The sequence below is a fragment of the Oratosquilla oratoria genome, chromosome 13 (assembly GCF_046742065.1).
Source record: "Oratosquilla oratoria isolate Oo_2021 chromosome 13, ASM4674206v1, whole genome shotgun sequence".
NCBI lineage: Eukaryota > Metazoa > Arthropoda > Malacostraca > Stomatopoda > Squillidae > Oratosquilla > Oratosquilla oratoria.
In genome coordinates, this window is record NC_134789.1 from 21,573,771 (window position 1) to 21,596,814 (window position 23,044).

Genomic DNA, 23,044 nt, shown 5'->3' on the forward strand with positions numbered 1-23,044 from the left:
TTAAGGGAGAGAGACTGGAGGAAGTGGATAGTTTTAGATACTTGGGTGTGAATGTGGCAGGAAAGGGAAGAGTGTAGGTGGAGGTAGAATGTAGATTGAGAGAAGCAAGTAAATGCCTTGGGAGGTTAAAGAGTGTAATGAGAACAAGACATATTGGAATGGATGCTAAGAGGAGATTGTATGAAGGGGTGATTGTACCAACAGCACTATATGGGGCAGAAACATGGAATATGAGAGAGGAAGTGTTTAATTGTGTTCGAGATGAAATGCTTGAAAATTATGGTAAGGGTTACTAGGTCGGATAGGGTGAAAAATGAGGAGGTGAGGAGGAGAGCAGGGGTGGAAAGGGAGTTGGGAGATAGGGTTGATGAAAAAGTATTGGGATGGTTTGGATTTTGAATATGTGGAAAGAATGAGTGAAGAACAATTAATAAAAGAGATGTTGAAGGCAGAGATAGAGAGAGTGAATGTGAGGGGGTGAACTGGTCATTGGGAAAGAGGGAAATGTCTATAGAGAAAGGAAGGGAGAAGACAGAAGATAGGGATGAGTGGAGAATGGATGATGCTGTGATGCATGAAAGGGAGTGGGTGGGGGTGGGGGGCGAAGAGTATGTGTCAATGATATTTTGACACAACCTGAAGGGATTTCTCCCCATCTCTTTTTCTGCATGATGGGATGGAGAGGGGGTGGGTTGCTGATTAAATGAAGTGGCCTTGCTGTGCCTTGCTACATTGCTTCTGACCCAGGGCAGTGGGCAAGCTTCAAAGATGACCTGTCATCCAGGAGGAGCCAAGAAAAGAGTGAGGGAGGGGTGGTGAATGGGAGTGTGAGAGGATGAAAAGGTTGAGAGTGAATTTATGCCTTTGGTTTTGGCTACCTCTCTTGTAAGGGGAAAGCCCTTGTTTTATGTATGTATTACTGGGAAAGTGAAGAGGTGTTATTTCCATAATTTTTTATTAGGAGTGAAGGGGATAAGGATTTTCTTTTCCATTGCCTAGCCATTTCTTTTTGCAGTCAACAGCTGATCAGATGATATATTTATAGAAGAAATGTGAGATGGAGAATGGAGGTGGAAAGAGTTGTTGCATAAGGTAGATCAAAGAATGCTGAGTTGGTTTGGGTGTATGGAGAGAAAAGATGAGGGAAGACAAGCAAAAGGATATGGATAATGGAAATGCATAGAGGGAACTTGAAACTATTTTTAAGAATGAGGTGGATGGATATGGTAAAGGAGACCATAGATGCATGAGTTACATCCATAGAGAAGGGTAGAAAGTTGAAAGATAGGAATGATTGGATCAAGATTGTGAATGTGAGGTGGATGGATATGGTAAAGGAGACCATAGATGCATGAGTTACATCCATAGAGAAGGGTAGAAAGTTGAAAGATAGGAATGATTGGATCAAGATTGTGAATGTATGAAAGGATGATGCCACCTCAAGGTATGTTTTTTTCATCTGCTTTGTAAAATATTTTGGATGGATGAGGAGGGAAGTCACCATGAAGCAGTAGAGTAAACCAACACATTATGTTGGGCTTTACTGTGTCTTGCTGCATTGCCTTCAATATGAGCAGTATTGTGGGGCACAGAGATGACCCTTCATCCATGATGTGCCAAGATGGGAGGAAAAGGAAGTAGACTTATGTGAATGTAGTGGGTGTGTGCTTTGACGTGGCCACCCCATTTACAAGAGGGAAAGGGCCTTTGGTATATATGCCTGTATATTGTTAGAATTATTATTATCATTATATTGTATTATTCCAGAAATCTCATGGTGGCTCAAGAAGAGAAGAGGAAGAAGAAGATATTGATATAGAAAATGATGATTCTGATGCAACTCTTAGTGATATGTCAGATCATGAAAATATAGATGAGATTCCAGATTCACAGAGATCAACAATTCACAAGCAGAGACCAGCTGGAAATTTGCTCAAAGATATTAGGAACTTGAAAAGAAAGTATGAGTTGCTAGATGAATTTGATGAAAGATATCCTTGCTACTCTGTTACCTGTAGAAAAGCTGGACGATGTGTGTGCTACTCGCCATTGTGCATTCTCAAGACAAGAACTAAAGAAAGATTAGTGAATAGTGTTACAAATTATAAAATTGTTACTAGCAAGCCTTCACCATTTAGTGAAATTGGTTCTTTTAGTCCAGTAAGACTTAGTGATGAAGATGTGAGTAAAGAAGTGAAAATGGAAACTGTAAGTGAAACAGTAACAACAACCACATCAAGATCTGTGACAACTGTGAATGGACAGGTGATTAATACTGTTAGCACCAAAAGTACAGAAGTAACACATGCAAAGTCTGAAAACTCTGAACACAGTGACGGTAGGTCTTCAAGTGCGAGTTGTGAGCTGAAGATGCGAATGGAGGAGGAAATGGATGAAAATAGTAAAGGATCGGTAACTCTAGAACAAAAGAATTCAGGAAAATATGAAAGAATATATAGCTGTGAGTCACCTCAAGGGAAAATTTATTTGAAGAAAGTTTCCTCGGATGTTAAGCGCACTAAAAAAATTCAACAAAAAATACCTCCATTTTCTTCCTTCAAAATAGGAAAGAGAGTTAACTCAGGAGACAACACCCAACAATACAGCATCCTTGTATTGCCAAAGTGGGAACTTAAAGTGCTTGCTAGGAAGGGGGGTCGTTACTATGTGTGTGGCTTTAATCATAATGCTAAGGCAAATAGCACAGTATGGCACTATCCCTGTTCTCGACCTGTCTTCAAAACAACCTGGATGTGGAGAACTTCTAAAATGAGGTCATTAAATGCTGTGTGCCAGCAGTTACGCATTGTGTGGTCATGTTTACGGTGGGATGACATGCAGGAAAAGGGACCTAGTGATGGCCGGAAACAAATTACAACAGACATGGAAATCATCCAGACGGAAATTTTGAAGAGAAAACATTCTGGACGATATTTAGAAAAAACAGAGTACCTGAGAAGAAAAGTCACAATTCCGTTTGATGTGCCAAAACCTGTCAGAGGTAGGTTACTTATAAAATAAGAAGACTTTTGTGTGTGTGTGTGTGTGTGTGTGTGTGTCTATATGACGTAAGTGGAGTAGGAAACACAGGAGTCTTAGTCTTGAGTTTATTCCTGACTAGTTTTGCAGGTATGCTATTTCAAAGGAATAAACTCAAGACTAAGACTCCTGTGTTTCCTACTCCGCTTATGTTAACCTGTCAGAATGTCTCAACAAATATATATACCTAGTTGTATCATATGGGAAAGGAGCTCTGCTCGTAGTGACCTGTCTTTGTATCTTTCAGCATTAAGTTTGTTCATAAATTCTTGAATAGTATTTACACACACTTGCCTCATCCAATTTATTCCAGATATACACCACTCTGTGTGGGAAGCTATTCTTTTTCAGATCTCTTCTATAACTATCCTTTTTGATTTTCTTTTGATGTCCTCTTGTTTTCCTCTTGTCCCATTTTAATAAATCAAGTCTATCAAGGACTTCCATTCCTTTCATAATTCTGTAAATAGTCAGTAGATCTCCTCTTTCTCTTCTTTGTTCCAGGGTTGGTAGTTCCAATTTGGACAATCTTTGTTCGTATGTCAATTTGGAGAGTGTTGGTGCCATCTTTTGTTGTTGCTCTTTGTATTCTTTCTAATTTCTTTATATTCTTTTTGGTACTGGGTGTCCATAGTGTCGCAGCATACACTAATCTTGGTCTTATTAGTAAGACTAATATTTTTTTTACATTTTCCTCATCCAAATAGTCAAAAGCCACTTTCATTGACCTTAGTAAATAGAAGGTTTCTCCAACAATTTTGTTGATATGCTTATCTGGTGACATGTCTTTGCTGATAATTACTCCTAGGTCCCATTCTGACCACACTTTTTTGACTTTCTCTGCACCCATTTTTTATTTCCTCGATATTCTATTTTTACTTGCTCCAAACTCCATTATGCTACATGTCCTGATGTTAAGGTTCACTTTCCACTTTTGACTCCATTTCCAGATTTTATCCAAGTCTTTCTGTAGTGATTCACAATCTTCCTCTATACTTACTTTCTTTGATATTTTTGCTTCATCTACAAAGTTCATATAACATTCCACACCTTCATCCATATCATTTATATATATAGCAAACATGATCAAAGCCAATACCGAACCTTGTGGGATATGGCGAGTGATTGTGTTACCGTGTTCAGCGCCAATGAGGTACAATCTCTACTTAGTAGAATTGAAGCCTTGGAGGATGCTGTTAAGTGCCTTAAAGAGGAGAATCGAGTTCTCCGCTCAAAGGCCCCAAATACGGAAGACAAAATTAGCTATGAGCATGGATGGAAAACGGTGAAAAATATGATGCGGAATAATGGAAAAAAGTCCTCACCAGCCCCGCTGGATTGCAAGAACTCGTTTCAAATACTAGCGAAGCTGCAGGAAGAAGAAACTAATGAAATTCAAGAGGAAGGGAAGGTGCAGATGCTAGATCCCTGCCCACAGGTAAGATTTTGGTTGTAGGAGACAGTCAAGTGAGGTACTTAGACAGGGGTTTCTGCGATAAAGATAGGAAACATAGGATGAAGGTGTGTTTCTCCAGCGTGGGGATAGGAGATGTTAGAGATAGGATTGAAGAGTGTTTAGTAGGGGAATGTAAGGACCCAGTACTTTGCTTAAGTGCTGGGGGAAATGATATAGATAAGTTAGGGAGTGAGGAATTGTTTGCGCTATTCCGGGATGCACTAGACAAGATTAGAAATAGGGGAGGTGTTCCTGTTGTATGTGGAATCCTTCTGAGGCGTAGAGTTGGAGGCATGTGTCATTCCAGGGCTATTGTAATGAATTGCAGGCTGGCAAAACATTGTAAGGCCAATGGATGGGCATTTGTCAACAACTGGGACCGCTTTTATGGTAAGAATCACCTATACACAAGGGACAGGGTGCCTTGTCGCCCAGAGGATTTCGGCTCCTTGCTGAATCCCTTGAGCAAGAAGTAGGTATCCTATAGGGTTTTTTTGGGTAGATTAAGTGGGAGTAGGGGGGGAAGTATCAGATTATAGTTTAGGCAATAGAAGCAACTTAGAGAGGGACTGTGAAAAGAATCACCAAAGCAGGTGGAGGGAGGATAAACTTAAAATTTACTATACAAATAGCAGGAGCATAATTAACAAAATTGATTTGCTGCGAGGTAAAGCATGCATAGAGAATTTCGATATTATAGCTATTACTGAATCCTGGATCAACATGGCTGATAAACATTTCCTTCTGGAAATCGAAATAGAAGGATATAAGTTTTTTCACAAGGATAGGGTTGGCAGGAATGGGGGAGGTGTAGCACTTTTCGTTAAAAATACATTAAACTGTATAATCAACAATTCGATTAAGGAAGAGGACTGTATGGAACCTATTTGGGTAGAGATTATAGGCAAAAATAAGAAAGTTATTATTGGTGTCTTGTATAGACCTCCTAACCTCAGCATTGAGCAGACTGATCCCCTGATTCATGAAATTCACAGAGCATCCCAGTACAAAAACGTTGTGATCATGGGAGATTTTAATTATAGAAACATTGACTGGGAAACTTTAATAGATCATGAAGCGAAGAAATTCCTAGATGTGGTGCAGGATAATTTCCTAAAACAAGTGATTACCGATCCTATGAGGGGACAAAATACCCTGGACTTAATTTTAACTAATAATGAGCTCCAAATTAGCAGCGTAATAGTGGGAGATAGTCTAGGCTCTAGCAATCATCAAGAAATAAGATTTAATGTTATTTGGGAAAAATGAAAAAGTACGAATAACGTCCAAGTACCAGACTTAAGGAAAGCAAACTTTGACAATGTAAAAACCTATTTGAAATTGAATACAAAATGTCATGCGGATGTTTTGAACATTGTCAGGTCTCGATGCGTGACTGGGGGTCAGGTCACGGAGGGTAATATGCATACCTTGGGTCAGGTCATTTGTGGGCGAGGGCTCAACAGTCAGGTCAGCAATTTGGATGAAATTTATAGCAATCTAACTGATCTAATTATTAATGCACAAAGCACATTTATCCCCCTAAAGTCAATATGGAAAAATAGTAATACTCATCACCTTCCCACTATACCACGAGCTTTCCCCTTCCATATAAATATAAAAAGGTACTCCCTAGTAGGTGAAATCCATGAAAATTGCGTTTTTTCCGGAGTTCCAATCTTCGTCGTCAATCCGACAATTGTGTATTTACCTAGTTGTATTTTGCGGGAAGGGGAGCTATGCCTGTGGTGTCCCGCCATTGTATCTTGCAGTGTCTAGTTTGCTTTTAAACTCATGAATGGTTTTTGTGCATACTATTTCATTATCCAGTTTGTTCCAAGTGTCCAAAACTCTATGTGGAAAACTGTTTTTCTTCAGTTCTCTTCTATAGCTATGTTTTTTGATTTTCATTCCATGTCCTCTTGTGTTTCTCTTGTCCCAGTTAAGTAAGTCCTCTCTATCAAGTATCTCTGTGCCTTTCATGATTCTGTAGATGGTCAATAGGTCACCTCTCTCTCTTCTTTGCACCAGTGTCGGTAAATCCGGTTTAGCCAATCTCTCCTCGTATGATAGGTTTGCAAGTGCAGGTGCCATTTTTGTGGCTGCTCTTTGGATTCTTTCTATTTTCTTGATATTCTTTTTGGTACTGGGGGACCACAATGTCGCCGCATACTCTAGTCTAGGCCTTATCAATGTAACCAATATATTCTTTATCATGTCTTCGTCCAAGTATGCAAATGCCATTTTTATTGATCTAAGCAAGTTGTAAGTATTTACAACTTGTGTATTTACCTATTTACCAAGTTGTATCTTAGGGAAAGGGGAGCTACACTCGTGGTGTCCTGTCTTTTTATCTCACAGGGTCTAGTTTGCTCTTAAATTTGTGTATGGTTTCTGCACACACTATTGTGTATTTACCTAGTTGTATTTTGTGGAAGAAGAGCTATGCTCATAATGACCTGCAGTTGTATCTTTCTGCATCCAGTTCTTTCTTAAAATCACGTATAGTTTTAGCACTCACTGTTTTCTCTTTCAATTTGTTCCATGTATCTATTACTCTTGTGTGGAAAGCTGTGTGTGTGTGCACGGGAAATATCAGATATTTTTTGAGGTGAGTGTAAGTTTAGAGTGGAGGATAGGTGGAGAAAGGAAAAAGACAGAAGGTAGGGAGTTGCTTAGAGTAAACTGTTTAAATGAGAAAGAAAAAGAGAAAAAGTACAAGAAGCTGACTGAGGAGTGGGAGGGAGTGAAGGATAGAGTAGAACTAGGAGTGGAGAAGGAATGGGGATGTTTCAAGGAGGGAGTCACATGGTGTGCAAATATGTTGTGTGGAACAAGGAGGATGGGAGGAAATAAAAGGAAGTGTAGTGATTGGTGGGATGATGAAGCAAAGGATTGTTGAAGAGAAGAAATGAGCATTTACAGATTGGTTACAAAATAGGATGAGAGAATCACATGAGAGGTATGAAGAAAAGAGAAGTAAACCTTAAGATAAAAGAAGGCAAAGAGGAGAGCAAATGTGAAATGGGGATTGGAAATTTTGAAAGTAATAAAAATATATTTTGGAAAGAAGTTAAGAGAGGAAGAGGAGGTGAATCAAATAGAGAAGAAAAGGTAAAATGTGCAGATGGAGAGATGATAATAGAAGAGAAGGCTGTAAGAGGAAGATAGGTAGTAAAGTATTTTAGGAAGTTGCTAAATGTGAAGGATAGGGGGGAAAGGTAGCTGCAGTGGGCGGTGCTAAGAAAATGACAGTAATGAATGAGGAAAATAGAGAAGTAAAAAAAGATGAGGTGGAAGCAGTTATTAAAATGATGACAGCAGGTAAAGCATCTGGGTTAGGTGGGTGTTATGCAGAGTGTATAAAGAAAGGGAGGGAGAGTGATGGTGGACTGGCTTTTGAGGATAATGTTTGTCTGAAAGAGGGTAAAGTACTAGAGGAATGGAGGAGTGCCTGTAGAGTTCCATTTTACAAGGGAAAAGGGGCCAAATGTGAGTGTAGTAGTTTCAGGAGGATCAGTTTGTTAAATGTAGTTTGGAATGCTAATGTAATGGTTTTGATTGAGAGGAACAGGGAGTAATTGATTTAGGTTTAGGATAGGTTGCATGGATCAGATTTTTATAAGACAGATATGTGAGAAAGCTTTGGAAAAAAAGTAAGGATGTGTTTTGGGAATTAACCTCTTCAGTACGGTTCAAAATCTCGCGGGCAGCATTAGCTGCCAGACGTACGATGTGTCGTAATAATACTCGCATCATAAAATATAGTCACCGCTTATATCGATCGTTCTCTCTTTCACCTGTGAATTTTGATAACCATAGAAAATGCGATGAAGACAGTTTAGAGAGTATGTCATTACGCAGGGGCAACTACAATAAATATAATCAAGACGCCGATATGGCAGCCTCGCGTATCCACTTGCTCCTCATGCCGCCTACGTATGTGGCACCGTATGGAAGGGGTTAATACATACATACATATACCAAGGCTTTTTCCCCCTTCCAAGGGAGGTAGCCAAAAAGGGAAAGGCACAAAAACACTCCCATTTGGATTTGGAAAAGGCTTATGATGGTAGATAGGAAGGCAATGTGGGAGGTATTGCAGATATATGGGATAGGAGTAGGAGGAAAGCTGTTAAGAGCAGTCAAGATTTTTTACGAGAGTAGTAGAGGTAGTGTTAGAAATGGAGAGAGTGAATGGTTTGAGGTAAAGGTGGGACTCTGCCAGGGATGTGTCATGTTGCCTTGGCTGTTCAATTTATACATGGATGGTGTGGTGCAAGAAGTAAATGGAAGGGTAATGGGCCAGGGATTGGAGATATTTCAAGGAAATGGAGAAAAGTGGGATAAGGCAGTTGTTTGCTGACATCACTGCTTGTAGCAGGATCAGAGGAGGTATAAAGGAAGTTGGTGATAGTTTGGGAAGGTGTGGAAAAGAAGGAAGTTGAAGATAAATGCAGATAAAAGTAAGGTGATGAGATGTACAAGGGGAAAGTATGGCAGCAAATTGGAATTGGAGTATTAACCCCTTCCATACGGTGCCGCACACGTAGGCGGCATGAGGAGCAAGTGGATACACGAGGCTGCCATATCGGCGTCTTGATTATATTTATTGTAGTTGCCCCTGCGTAATGACATACTCTCTAAACTGTCTTCACATTTTCTATGGTTATCAAAATTCACTGGTAAAAGAGAGAACGATTGATATAAGCGGTGACTATATTTTATGATGCGAGTATTATTACGACACATCGTACGTCTGACAGCTAATGCTGCCCGCGAGATTTTGAACCGTATTGAAGAGGTTAAGGGAAATATACTGGAGGAAGTGGATAGCTTTAGATACATGGGTGCGAATGTAGCGGGAAAGGGAGGAGTGGAGGTGAAGGTAGAATGTAGGTTGAGAGAAGCAAGTAAATGCCTTGGGGAATTAAAAAGTGTAATGAGAAATAGACATTTGGGAATGGATACTAAAGAGAAGATTGTATGAAGGGGTCTCTGTGCTGACAGCACTGTATGGGGCAGAAACATGGAACATAAGAGAGGAAGGGTTTGAATATGTTTGAGATGAAATTCCTGAGAAGTATGGTAGGGGTTACTAGGCTGTATAGAGTGAGAAACAAGAAGGTGAGGAGAAGAGCGGGGGTAGAAAGGGAATTGGGATGGTTTGGACACATGGAAAGAATGAGTGAAGATTAGTAAAAGAGGTGTGGAAGGCAGAGGTGGAGGGAGTGAACATGAGGGATGGATGGAATGAAAGGGGCATTGGGAAAAAGGGGAATGCCTGTTGAAGGAAGGGAGAAGGCAGAAGTTAGGGATGAATGGAGTATGGTTGTGTATGGATGATGCCGTGATGCATGGAAGGGGGTGGGTGGGGGATGCAAGGGTGAGGGAGTATGTATGAATGATATTTCGCCTTTTATCCACATTTATCTTCAACTTCCTTCTTTCGCACACCTTCCCAAATTCCATCACTAACATCCTTAATCTCTTCTCAGATCCTGTTACATGCACAGTGTCATCAGCAAACAACAACTGCCTTATCTCCCATTTTTCTCCATTTTCTTTAACCATCTCCAATCCCCAGCCCATTATCTAAGCATTTACCTCTTGCACCACCCCAACCATGTACACATTGAACAGGCATGGTGACATGACACATCCCTAGTAAAGTCGTACCTTTACCTCAGGCCACTCATTCTCTCCATTTCTAATTCTAACACAGGCTCTACTACTCTCATAAAAACGCTAGACTGTTTTGAACAGTTTCCTCCTATCCCATGTATCTGCAATATCTCCCACATTGCCTTTCTGTCTACCCTGTCATTAGCCTTTTCCAAATCCATAGAGGCCCAAAAATCATCTTTACATTTTCCTAAAGCTTTCTCACATGCCTACCTTACCACAAAACTCTGATCCATGCAACCCCTACCTGTCCTAAACCCTCACTGTTCCTCACCAATTACTCTGTCCCTCTCTAAGGTATATTCTGTTAAAAACGACTGCCAAAGAATTATTAATTAATTTTTTTCGCGAGCACCTGAGCTTGCAAAAAGTAGATATCTGGTAGGGGAGAGGGAGTAAATAGAATTTCCAAAACTCATAGGAAACACAAAAGGTATAATGAACACAAAAATACAACACACACAGCAAACAAAATACAAGAAATTAATACAAAAAATACAACACAAAAACAAAATACAAGCATTCCATTTACAAACATGCTCCCTTTTCCTTTTTATTCACTTCAACTGAGGATGCAGAAAGATCTGCGAAACGTCTTGATATTTAATTTGTTCTGCTTGTATTTTGTTTTTGTGTGCTGTATTTTTTGTATTTCTTGTATTTTGTTTGCTGTGTGCTGTATTTTTGTGTTCATTATACCTTTTGTGTTTCCTATGAGTTTTGGAAATTTGATTTACTCGCTCTTCCCCTACTAGAAAAATTCTTTTCACAAACTCAAGAGCTCACCGAAAAAATTAATTAATAGTTCTTTTGCTGTCATTTTTAACAGAATATGTATTTATATATATTATATATATTGGATGAATGGTTTGGAGAGATGAGAGTGTGAGTGGAGGAAGAATAAGTGAAGATGGGCTGGAACTCCTTTATTGCTTATAAGTATCGACTGTCTCAGTCTTCTTCAGTAAGCTGGCTACAAACAGCTTGAACCCTACAATTATGCACTTGAAGACGGGGACATGAACAGGTCATCCTACTAGCTGTCTGGGGATTCCCATTCCCTTACCATGTATATGTTTCCCAGTTGTATTTATTATCAATTTACTTGCTGCCTTTGATAAACAAATGAAACCTTCTCTGTCATTGTTATTTTCATAAGAATAAATATAGGCAGCTTCAACAGTTTTTCTCATGTCCCTTTTTAATCCCATGTGTAGGACCTCGACCCCATCCCATTGGGGCAAATGTCCAGATTGGTCAGCGTGCTGAATGAGTGAGTTAGACATTCTGTTTGTGCTCAGCTATGCGTTTCTTGATGTCTCGACCTGACTCGCCGTAATACGAAGAGGTGCACCTGCTGCAAGGAATGCGATAAGTGGTACTGAGGACGTTTTGGGGCAGTCCCTTTATATTCCTGATCTTCACAATTTTTCCTATATTAGAATTGGAAGTCCTTGCTATTTTCACCCCACCTTTCCCAAGAAATCTGTCTATGACTTCGGTTTTCCTAGAGTTGGGAACCGAAATATATTGTATTTTATTACTCTCGGACAATTGGACATTTGGACTCATGAAGATGTTCCAAGAATATAAAGGGACTGCCCTAAAACGTCTTCAGTACCATTTATCACATTCCTTGCAGCAGATGCACCTCTTCGTATTACGGCAAGTCAGGTTGAGGTGTTGAGAAACGCATAGCTGAGCACAAAAGGGACTTGAGGTCACACAGAACGTCTAACTCACTCATTCAGCATGTTGACCAATCTGGATATGTGCCTCACTGGGATGGGGCTGAGGTCCTACACATGGAATTAAAAAGGGACATGAGAAAAACTGTTGAAGTTCCCTATAATAATTCTTATGAAAATAACAATGACAGGGAAGGTTTCGTTTGTTTATCAAAGGCAGCAAGTAAATTTATAACAAATACAACTGGGAAACATATACATGGTAAGGGAATGGGAATCCCCAGACAGCTAGCGGGATGACCTGTCCGTGTCCCCATCTTCGAGTGTATAATTGCAAGGTTCAAGCTGTTTGTAGACAGCTTACTGAAGAAGACCGAGATGGTCAAACGTATAAGCAATAAAGGAGTTCCAGCCCATCTTCACTTATTCTTCCTCCACTCACACTCTTGTGTATATATATATATATATACATACATACATACATATATATATATATATATATATATATATATATATATATATATATATATATATATATATATATATAAATATATTTAAGATTATTTCAGACAAATGAGAGAGAATGTGGGTGGGGAAGGGCAAACGAAGATGTGTTAGGAATAGTTTATTGCCCTAACGTTGTGACCAACTTGGTCTTCTTCAGAGGACTACAGCATTACAGACGGATCACAATTCTTATATTCGTAGTGAGAGGGAACCCGCCAAGGTATGAGCGTCATGTTTTCCCTTTGGCTAACGATTTAATTATTAGGACACTTGCTGCTTTCGAGAGGCATTTAAATCCGTCTCTGTCGTTGTTGTTCTTGTTGGTGGCGATATGTGCAGCTTCCACAGTTTTTCTCATTTTCTTCTCAAATCCCTCGTGTAGAATTTCTGTGTTGTTCCAATCAGGTAGATGTCCACATTTGTCCAGGTGACGAACCAGGGAGTTAGATGTTCTATGAGCCCTGAGATCGTTTTTGTGCTCACTCAAGCGTTTATTGATCCCTCGACCTGACTCACCGAAGTAAGATGATGGACAACCGTTGCATGGAATACGGTAAACGACACTGAGATTATTACAATTATAAATCGTTAGCCAAAGGGAAAACATGACGCTCATACCTTGGCGGGTTCCCTCTCACTACGATTATAAGAATTGTGATCCGTCTGTAATGCTGTAGTCCTCTGAAGAAGACCAAGTTTGTCGCAACGTTAGGGCAATAAACTATTCCTAACACATCTTCGTTTGCCCTTCCCCACACACATATAAATATATATATATATATATATATATACATATACATATACATATATATACATATATATATATATATATATATACATATATATATACATTATATATATATATTTATATATATATATATATATATATATATATATACATATATATATATATAATGTATACCATTGATGAAACTTGTATAGTTTGAGGATTGAACTAGTTTTGAAATTATGTGATTTATGTTAGAAATGGGATTATTTATCAGGTAATATGTTATCATGTTTGTAAGGATGGGTGAAGGGTGGTTGGATGCTCCCTTATAAGGGGAAAGGGCCTTTTGGTATATTTATGTATGTTTATAAGGGATCATTCATCCATAAGGTGCTGAGTTGGGAGGGGCAATGTATTGGAATGGGATGGGTGCAGGTTGAGTGCATGCTTTGACTCGGCCTCTATAGAATGCATAGAATAAATGAAATAAGAGCAGAGCTAGTAACAAAAGTGGAAGCATTTCAATTTATTTGATCTTTTCTCTCTCTCTCTCTCTCTCTCTCTCTCTCTCTCTCTCTCTCTCTCTTTTGGAGCTCCAATATTCGCTGTTACCTAGTATTTACCTAGTTGTATTATACGGGAAGAGAACTATGCTTGTGGTGACCCATCTTTGTATCTCTCAACATCAAGTTTTTTCTTAAAATCTTGAATAATGTTTGCACACACTGTTTCATTGTCTAATTTGTTCCAAGTATCTATCACTCTGTGTGGGAAGCTGTTCCTTTTCAGATCTCTTCTGTAAGTATCCTTTTTTAGTTTGTTTTCGTGTCCTCTTGTTTTACCATTATCCCATATTAACAAGTCTTTCTTATCTAAGACTTCCATTCCTTTCATTTTTATATAGATCAGGGGTGTGCAACCTTTTTTCCCAAAGGGCCACTAGTCACTACTCTGTTGGTATGGAGGGCCACATAACCTTACTATTTCATGTTATTTACTACGATCGAAGACATATTATGTGAGATTATACTGATAAAGATAGATAAGTAGTTTGTTACTGATTTTATTTAAATTGGGATCACAAAAATAAGAATTGTCCGAAACAAATGTATTTTCCTTACTATAAATGAGCAAATGAAAGGCTACCATACCTTATTATTATAATGTACAAACATAAATAATTACTTAATATTGGTTAACTGGGATCATTATCATAAGAATGATCAAACACAGACATTTTCCTGACCATTAATTAGCAAATGAAAGGCTACCCTCTCTCTGAGGGCCGCATTATAGCTTATTTATTTTTAGGAGAAAGGGCCGCAGGTTGCACAGGGTTGATATAGATAGTCAGCAAGTCTCCTCTTTCCCTTCTTTGTTCCAAAGTTGGTAATTCTAGTTTGGACAGTCTTTGCTCATATGTCAGTTTGGAAAGAGTTGGTGCTAGTTTTGTTGTTGCTCTTTGTATTCTTTCTAATTTTTTTATATTCTTTTTGGTACTGGGTGACCATAGTGTTGCTGCATACTCAAGTTTTGGTCTTATTAGTTTAGTTAGAATATTTTTTATCATTTCCTCATCCAAATAAGCAAACGCCACTTTAATTGACCTCAATAAATTGTTAGTCCGACAATGTGTGTGCATGTGTATTTACCTAGTTGTATTTTACCGCAAGGGGAGCTATGCTCGTGGTGCCCCATCTCCATATCTCGTTTCATCTAATCTGTTTTTAAATTCGTGTATCGTTTTTGCACACACCACATTCTCATCTAGCTTGTTCCAAACGTCAAATATCCTGTGGGGAAAGCTGTTCTTTTTAGGTCTCTTCTATAATTGTCTTTATTGATTTTCTTTCCATGTCCTCTTGTATCTCTACCATCCCATATTATTAGATCCTCTCTATCAATAATTTCCATGCCTTTCATGATTCTATAAATAGTTAACAAGTCTCCTGTCTCTTCTTTGCTCCAATGTCTGTAGTTCAAGTTTTGCCAGCCTCTCCACATATGATAGTTCTGAGAGCGTTGGTGCCAATTTCGTTATTGCTCTTTGTATTCTTTTAAGTCTTGTTATACATTTTTTTGTACTTGGCGACCACGTCGTTGCTGCATACTTCAATTTTGGTTTTATCAAAGTGACTAGTATTTTATTCATTATTTCTTCGTCCAGGTATGTAAATGCCATTTTGATTGATCTTATTAGATTATAAGTTTCTCCAAAAATTTTGTTTATATGTTTCTCAGGGGCATATTATTCATAATAATGACTCCTAGGTCCTTCTCTTTTTCTACTTTTTTTTTTTTTTCTTCCTCTCCCAATTTATATGATCCCACTATTCTTTTTTTTTTGCTTCTTCCAAATTCCATTATACTACACTTGTTATTGTTGAATTCCATCTCCCAGTTCTTACTCCATTCCCATACTTTATTGAGATCACTCTGCAGCAATTCACAATCTTCATCGGTGTTCACTTTTTTAAACATTTTTGCATCGTCTGCAAAGAAACTCATATAACTTTCAATTCCTTTATCCATATCATTAATATATATAGCAAACATTATTGGGGCCAAAACTGTTCCTTGTGGAACTCCACTAATCACCTCATCCCAATTGGAATGTTTGTCTCTTATCACCACTCTCATTTTCCATTCATGCAAGAAATCTTCCATCCGCTTAAGTAGTTTGCCCTGTATTCCTCCTGCAGTTTCTAATTTCTTTAGCAATTTCTTATGTGGCACCTTATCAAAATCTTTTTCAGGTCTAGAAAGACACAATCAGCCCATCCATCTCTTTCGTGTAATATATTTATTAGTCTTGAATAGAAACACATCAGGTTTGTGACACATGATCTTCCTTGTCTAAATCCAAACTGTCTTGGGTTTAGTACATTTTTCCCAAATGCTTTACCCATCTATTTTTTATCATTCTCTCACAGATGTTTGCTACCATACTTGTAAGAGAGACTGGTCTATAGTTTGTAGGATCTTCTTTGTTTCCCCCCTAATATATTGGTACTATATTTGCTCTTTTCTAATCTTCTGGAATGTTTCCTTCCTTCAATGAACTGTTTATTAGACTATATATTTTGTCTGTTAGTTTGGCCCTGCATTCTCTCAAAATCCAGTTTGCCATTTCATCTGGACCAAGCGATTTTCTAACATTGTGATTACTCAATTGATTCATTATTTCATTATTTCATTCTTTGCTACTTCTATCTCTTAAATAGGGGGGCTTTCCCTTCGCACTCGACATCTCTAAGTTGTATGTTCTCCCTCGATTTAAAATGCTTGTTCATAATTTCTGCCATTTCTATTTTATCTGTGTAATCAACTCCTTGTTTCTCGAATTCTTGTTTGTTTTTCAGTTTGTTGTTTACAAATCTATAAAATAACTTTGGTTGATCTTTAAATTTTTCTATGACATCTTTTTCGTATTTTTTCTTTCTCTGCACACTTGTACATATTCATTTCTATAACTAGTATATATTTTCCATATTTCAGTTTTTTGTGTTTCTTCCATTTTTATCCAAGCTTTATCCCTTTTGTCTTTTAACTCACTACATCTTTTGTTGTACCAGCACTTTACATATCCTTTTTGTTGTTTTTGTCTTGGAACATACTTTTCCACTCCTTTATAAATTTTTGTCAAAATATTCCTGTTCTCTTCTACTGTTGTTTCCTCCTTGTTTATCCTTTCCCAGTCTACTTTTTGAAAGAATTCTCTTATTTTGAAAAAAAAAAAAAATTCCATACATCAATCTTCCCTTTCTATATTGTTCGTTTTTTTCCCATGTATTTTTCCTCATTTAGTTCCAGTTCAACCAATATGTGGTCACTTTTACTTAGTGGTGTCTTGGCCACTATTTCAGGTTCTCATGTGATTATTAGGTCCAGTCTTGATGGGTCTTCCTCATATCTATACCTAGTATTCTCTTATATCCATTGCATCATTGTATGTTCTATAATCATATCAAGTAGTACATTTCCCCATAGGTCATCTCCACCCTTCACTGTCATCTCTTTCCAGCAGATTTCTTTACAATTAAAGTCACCCATTATAACTATTCTTCCTCCATCTTCCATTATCTTATTTAGTGTTATCTTTGTGTCTTCTAACATATTTTTGTGTTCTCCTTCCTCCTACGAATCCGTTTTAGGAGGCACATAATTTATTACAAACTTTCTGCTCTTCCTATCTTTGTCTTCCACTTCCATCATAATCATCTCTATTCTTTCCATATGTAACATTCCTCACATTTATATCCTTAGGAACATAACTCCACTCCCTTGTTTTATCTCTCTTTTTCTAATCCAATAATTATATGCACCATGTCCTACACTGTTGGGTGGTAGTGGACCTTTCAATTTTCTCTACAATTTCCATTATGTCCAGTTTGTTTTCCTTCAGGTAATCATTCAGTTTATTCAAGCCTGTTATTAGGCCATCTATATTTGTGTAAGACACTTTAAATTTTCTGCTACTTCCATCCTGTTTTCTGTTTCTGTTTTTCTCTACTATGAACCATTTCCTCACTTTCATTTCCACTACTCTCCAATAGAATTTCTCTTTGTCTGACTGTTCTGTTCTCATTTTTTCCTTAGCTTCTAGTCTTTTTGCTTTCTCATCCTCTCTTACCTCTTTATTCATCTTTTTATCCATACCTGTTTATATTGATCACTTTTTGCTAGTTCCCTGTTTTTGCTAAGATATTCTCTGCTGTTTTTTGTGACCCGAATTTAACCTTAATTGGTCTGGTCTTATCTGTATTGTATTTCCCTAGTCTATATATTTCATCTATTTCTTTCCTTGTTTCTGGTTCATCTTCTTGAACTACTAATATCTTATATTCTTTTTCCTTCTCCTCCTTTACTCTTGTAGTCCTGTTTGGATTATGCTCCTTTTCCATCCCTAATGTAATTATACAGGTACTCCTCATTTAACGACGACAATTGGGACCAGCGCGCCGTTGTTAACCGAATTGGTCGTTAAGCGAAAGTGTATACATATACGTACATGTACTGTATGTACAATGTCCAGCAATACATGTATCTTTATTTTTGTGTATTTTCCCACTTTTATACAGTACATTAAAGCTTTATTTGCTGTTTATTTACGGTGGTTAGGTTCCTAAAATTACCGTATATGACCAAATCCGCATATGCTGACATTTCATATTGAATACCGGGGTATTTTTTTAGTTTCGACCATGGACGCAATATAACAATAGAAAATTAATTATCAATTTTGTAAATTAAAATGTATCAACGTAATATGCAATTTTGTGGGCAGAAATGAAAGTAAAAAATACCTTGCTACAAGAAAATATGCTAATGAACGAAGTCGGTAGCAAAGGCTCGTGACGCCATCTTGTCGTCTGCCAACGTCTGTCACGACGATGACAACGAGGACGAGCAGGATGACATTTAATTTGCAGGTAATGATTTATTAAACACAGGTTAGGTTAGTTTAGTTTAGGTTAGACGAATTAATTTATCATCCTTTCATTTCTTCGACATCGGCATCTATCATAACAAACATGGTGTACCATTCGTCCGACATGACTTCATTACTTACGAAATCTGTTTTAGCATATTTTTTTTTATTTCTGCTCACAAAATTGCATATTACGTTGATACATTATAATTTACAAAATTAATGATTAATTTTCTATTGTTATATTGCGCCCATGGTCGAAACTAAAAATTTACCACTAACGGTATACACTGTACCCCAGGTAGTTTTTGCAGCTTGCAGGATGGTAATGTAGACCTAAGCTTCAGAACACTTTACCTCACAGCTAATATCCACCGTACAAGTTCATTTATAACATACAAATTTGCCTCAGCCAACTTAATTATCGTACACGACGTCGTAACTTCGGGAGATTTACGTTAAACGACGTCATAAAGCCCGTCGTTACTCCAAGTTGTCGTTAACCGAGTAGGTCGTTAAACGAGGAGTACCTGTACATTTCTTTTTATCCGCTATATTCTCCGTCTCCCTCATCACTTTAATAACAGTGTTCTTAGTTTGTTCTTTCATCTGTTGTTTCACAATATTTCTAAATTCAATTTTATTGTTCTCTTGTACTTTTTTCCAACCTCTATTGCTATGGACTCTTTATTCTCATTATTCCTCTTTAATTCCTCATTCTCATCCTTTACTACTGTTAACTGTCTTTTTAATTCTTCTATTTCTTTAGGTAGGTTTTGATTCTCCTTCTTTAGTTCTTTCAGTTTATCAACTGTTTGTGTAACTAGTGTTAATAGGTTAAACCTAACCTCCCATGCTTCATTTTTAGTTTCTCTAGATTTACTATTTGGGGGAGGTTGTCATCTCCCTCATTAAATCTATAAAAGCAGTTATCTTCTCTTTCCATTGAGCTGTTATTATCTATATTTCTGCTTTTGATACCTCTGCTCCCCTGTTCTACCTCGTCTGTGTGTTCTACACACCTTTTGTTGACACCACTTCTGACATCTGGGGCTCATTCATTCCCTTCCTCATTTCCTTCCATTTTCCTCAATAATGTCTCCCCTTCTCCCTTTTCTTCACCTTCCCACTACACCATGAGCTTTCCCCTTCCCTACTAATACAACACAGGTACTTATTGCTGTAATCCACGAAAATTGTGTTTCTTTCCAATCTTCGCTGTTAGTCCGATGTGTGTGTGTATTTACCTAGTTGTATTTTACGGGAAGGGGAGCTATGCTCGTGGTGTCCCATCTTCATATCTCATTTTATCTAAACTATTTTTAAATTCATGTATTGTTTTTGCACACACCACTTTCTCATCTAACTTGTTCCAACTGTCTATTATTCCGTGAGGAAAACTGTTCTTTTTCACATCTCTTCTATAGCTGTCTTTCTTGATTTTTTTTTCCGTGTCCTCTTGTATTTCTATCATCCCATTTTATCAGATTCTCTCTATCAATTATTTCTATGCCTTTCATGATTCTGTAAATAGCTATCAAATCTCCTCTCTTCTTTGCTCTAGTGTCTGTAGTTCAAGTTTTGCTAGTCTCTCTTCATATGATAGTTTTGAGTGTTGGTACCAATTTTGTAATTGCTCTTTGTATTCTTTCAATTTTTTTTATACATTTTTTTGTACTTGGTGACCACATCGTTGCTGCATATTCCAATCTTGGTCTTATCAGAGTGATTAGAATTTTCTTCACCATTTCTTCATCCAGGTATGTAAATGCCACTTTGATTTTTCTTATTGAATTATAAGTTTCTCCAAAAATCTTATTTATATGTTTCTCAGGTGACATATTATTCATAACAATGACTCCCAGGTCCTTCTCATTTTCTACTTTTTTTATTCCTTCTTCTCCCAATTTATATGATCCTGTTATTCTGTTTTTGCTTTTTCCAAATTCCATTATACTACACTTGTTAGTGTTGAACTCCATCTCCCACTTCCTACTCCATTCCCATACTTTATTGAGATCACTCTGTAGTGACTCACAATCTTCTTCCGTGTTCACTTTTTTTAATAGTTTTGCATCATCTGCAAAGAAGCTCGTATAACTTTCAATTTCTTCATCCATATCATTAATATATATAGCAAACAGTATTGGGGCTAGAACTGTTCCTTGTGGAACACCGCTTATTACGTCATCCCATTTTGAGTGTTTGTCTCTTATCACTACTCTAATTTTTCTTTCTTGCAAAAAGTCTTCCATCCATTTAAGCAGTTTGCCCTGTATTCCTCCTTCAGTTTCTAATTTCTTAAGCAACTTCTTATGTGGTACTTTGTCAAAAGCTTTTTTTAGGTCTAGAAATGCACAATCAGCCCATCCATCTCTTTCTTGTATTATATCTATTAGCCTTGAATAGAAACATATTAGATTAGTGACGCATGATCGGCCTTGTCTGAATCCAAATTGCCTTGGATTTAGCATGCTGTTTTTGTTTTGTTTTTTTTTCTAAATATTTTACCCATTTACTTTTGATAATTCTTTCACAAATTTTTGCTATTGTACATGTTAGAGAGACTGGTCTATAGTTGGTAGGGTCTTCTTTATTTCCTCCTTTATATATAGGTACTATATTTGCTTTTTTCCAATCTTCTGGAACTTTTCCTTCTTTCAAGGAACTGTTTATTATGCTATGTATTTTGTCTGCCAGTTCATTTCTGCATTCTTTCAAAATCCAGTTTGCTATTTCATCTGGTCCATGCGATTTTCTAACATCAAGATTACTCGAGTGTTTCGTTATTTCATTCTTTGTTACTTCTATTTCTTTTATAGGGGGACTTTCTCTTTCCATTCGATCTCTTCCGGTTGTATGTTCTCCCTTGTAAACACTGATTTCAAATGCTTGTTCATAATTTCCGCCATTTCTATTTCTTCTGTGTATTCAACTCCTTGTCTTAATTTCTCCAAGTCTTGTTTGTTTTTCAGTTTGTTGTTTACAAATCTGTAGAATAGTTTTGGTTGATCTTTACATTTTTCTATGACATCTTTTTCATATTTTCTTTTTTCCTCTCTGCACGCTTGTACATATTCATTTCTATAACAAGTATATATTTTCCATTTTTCAGGTCTTTTGTTTTTGTCCATTTGGTCCTAGCTTTGTCTCTTTTGTCTTTTAACACTACAACATTTGTTGTACCAGCACTTTACATATTCTTTTTCTTGTTTTTGTCTTGGGACATACTTTTCCACTCCTTTTTTATAAATTTTTGTCAAAATATTCCATTTCTCTTCTACTGTTGTATCTTCTTTGTGTATTCTTTCCCAGTTTTCATTTTGAAAGAATTCTCTTATTTGATCAAAATTTGTTTTTTCATACATTAATCTTCCTTTTCTATATTGTTCACTTCTTTTCATGTATTTTTTCTCATTTAGGTCTAGTTCTATCAATATGTGGTCACTTTTACTTATTGGTGCCTGGTATTCTATCTTTTCCACTATTTCAGGTTCTGATGTGATTATTAGGTCTAGTCTCGATGGTTCTTCTTCATTTCTATACCTAGTGTTCTCTTGAATCCATTATGTCATTGTGTGGTCAATAATCATCTCAAGTAGAACATTTCCCCATGAGTCTTCTTCACCCTTTACGGTCATCTCTTCCCAGCAGATTTCTTTGCAATTATAGTTGCCCATCATAACTATTCTTCCTCCATCTATTATCTTGTTTAATGTTATTCTTGTGTCTTCTAACATACTTTTATGTTCACTCTCTTCCCACGAGGCTGTTTTTGGGGGCACGTAGTTTATTACAAACTTTCTGCTCTTATCTCTGTCTTCTACTTCTATCATAATCATCTGTACTCTATTCTTTCCATATGTGACACTCTTCATGTTTATATCCTTCTTAGTCAGGAACATAACTCCACCTCCTTGTTTTATCTCTCTGTTTCTAATCCAATAATTATATGCATTGTGTCCTATGTTGTTGGGTGGTAGTGGACCTTTTAATTTTGTCTCTACAATTCCCATTATGTCCGGTTCTTTTTCCTTCAGATACTCGTTCATTTCATTCAGTCCTGTTATTAATCCATCTATATTTGTGTAGGACACTCTTAACTTTCTGTTATTTCCATTGTATTCTCTGTTTCTTTTTTGTTTCTCTCTGTTATGGTCCATTTCCTCAATTTCATATTCACTACTCTCCAGTAGAATTCTTCTTTTTCTGACTCCGTTCTGGTCTCGTTTTTTTTCCCTTAGCTTCTTGTCTTTTCCTTTTTTCTTCCTCTCTTTCCTCTTTATTCATTTCTCTTTTTATCCATACCTTTTTATATTGTTCACTTGCTGCTAGCTTCCCTGTTTTTGCTAAGATGTTCTCTGCTGTTGTTTGTGATCTGAATTTAATCTTAATTGGTCTGGTCTTATCTGTACTATATTTTCCAAGCCTAAACATCTCTTTGATTTGCTTCATTATTTCAGGTTCATCTTCCTGTACTAATTCTAGTAAACTGCTTACTTTTTCTT

The 23,044-nt window shown here is 37.2% G+C and overlaps 1 protein-coding gene across 3 annotated transcripts in view; it reads left to right on the forward strand.

Annotated features, from left to right (window-relative positions):
- LOC143032340 (nucleosome-remodeling factor subunit NURF301-like) overlaps positions 1 to 23,044 on the forward strand; it is a 311,934-nt gene that overhangs the window by 94,870 nt on the left and 194,020 nt on the right. For all 3 annotated transcript variants that reach the window (XM_076196918.1, XM_076196919.1, XM_076196920.1), the window contains exon 11: positions 1,768 to 3,001. In XM_076196918.1, the coding sequence (XP_076053033.1) occupies positions 1,768 to 3,001 (1,234 nt within the window). The remainder of the gene's footprint in view (positions 1 to 1,767; positions 3,002 to 23,044) is intronic.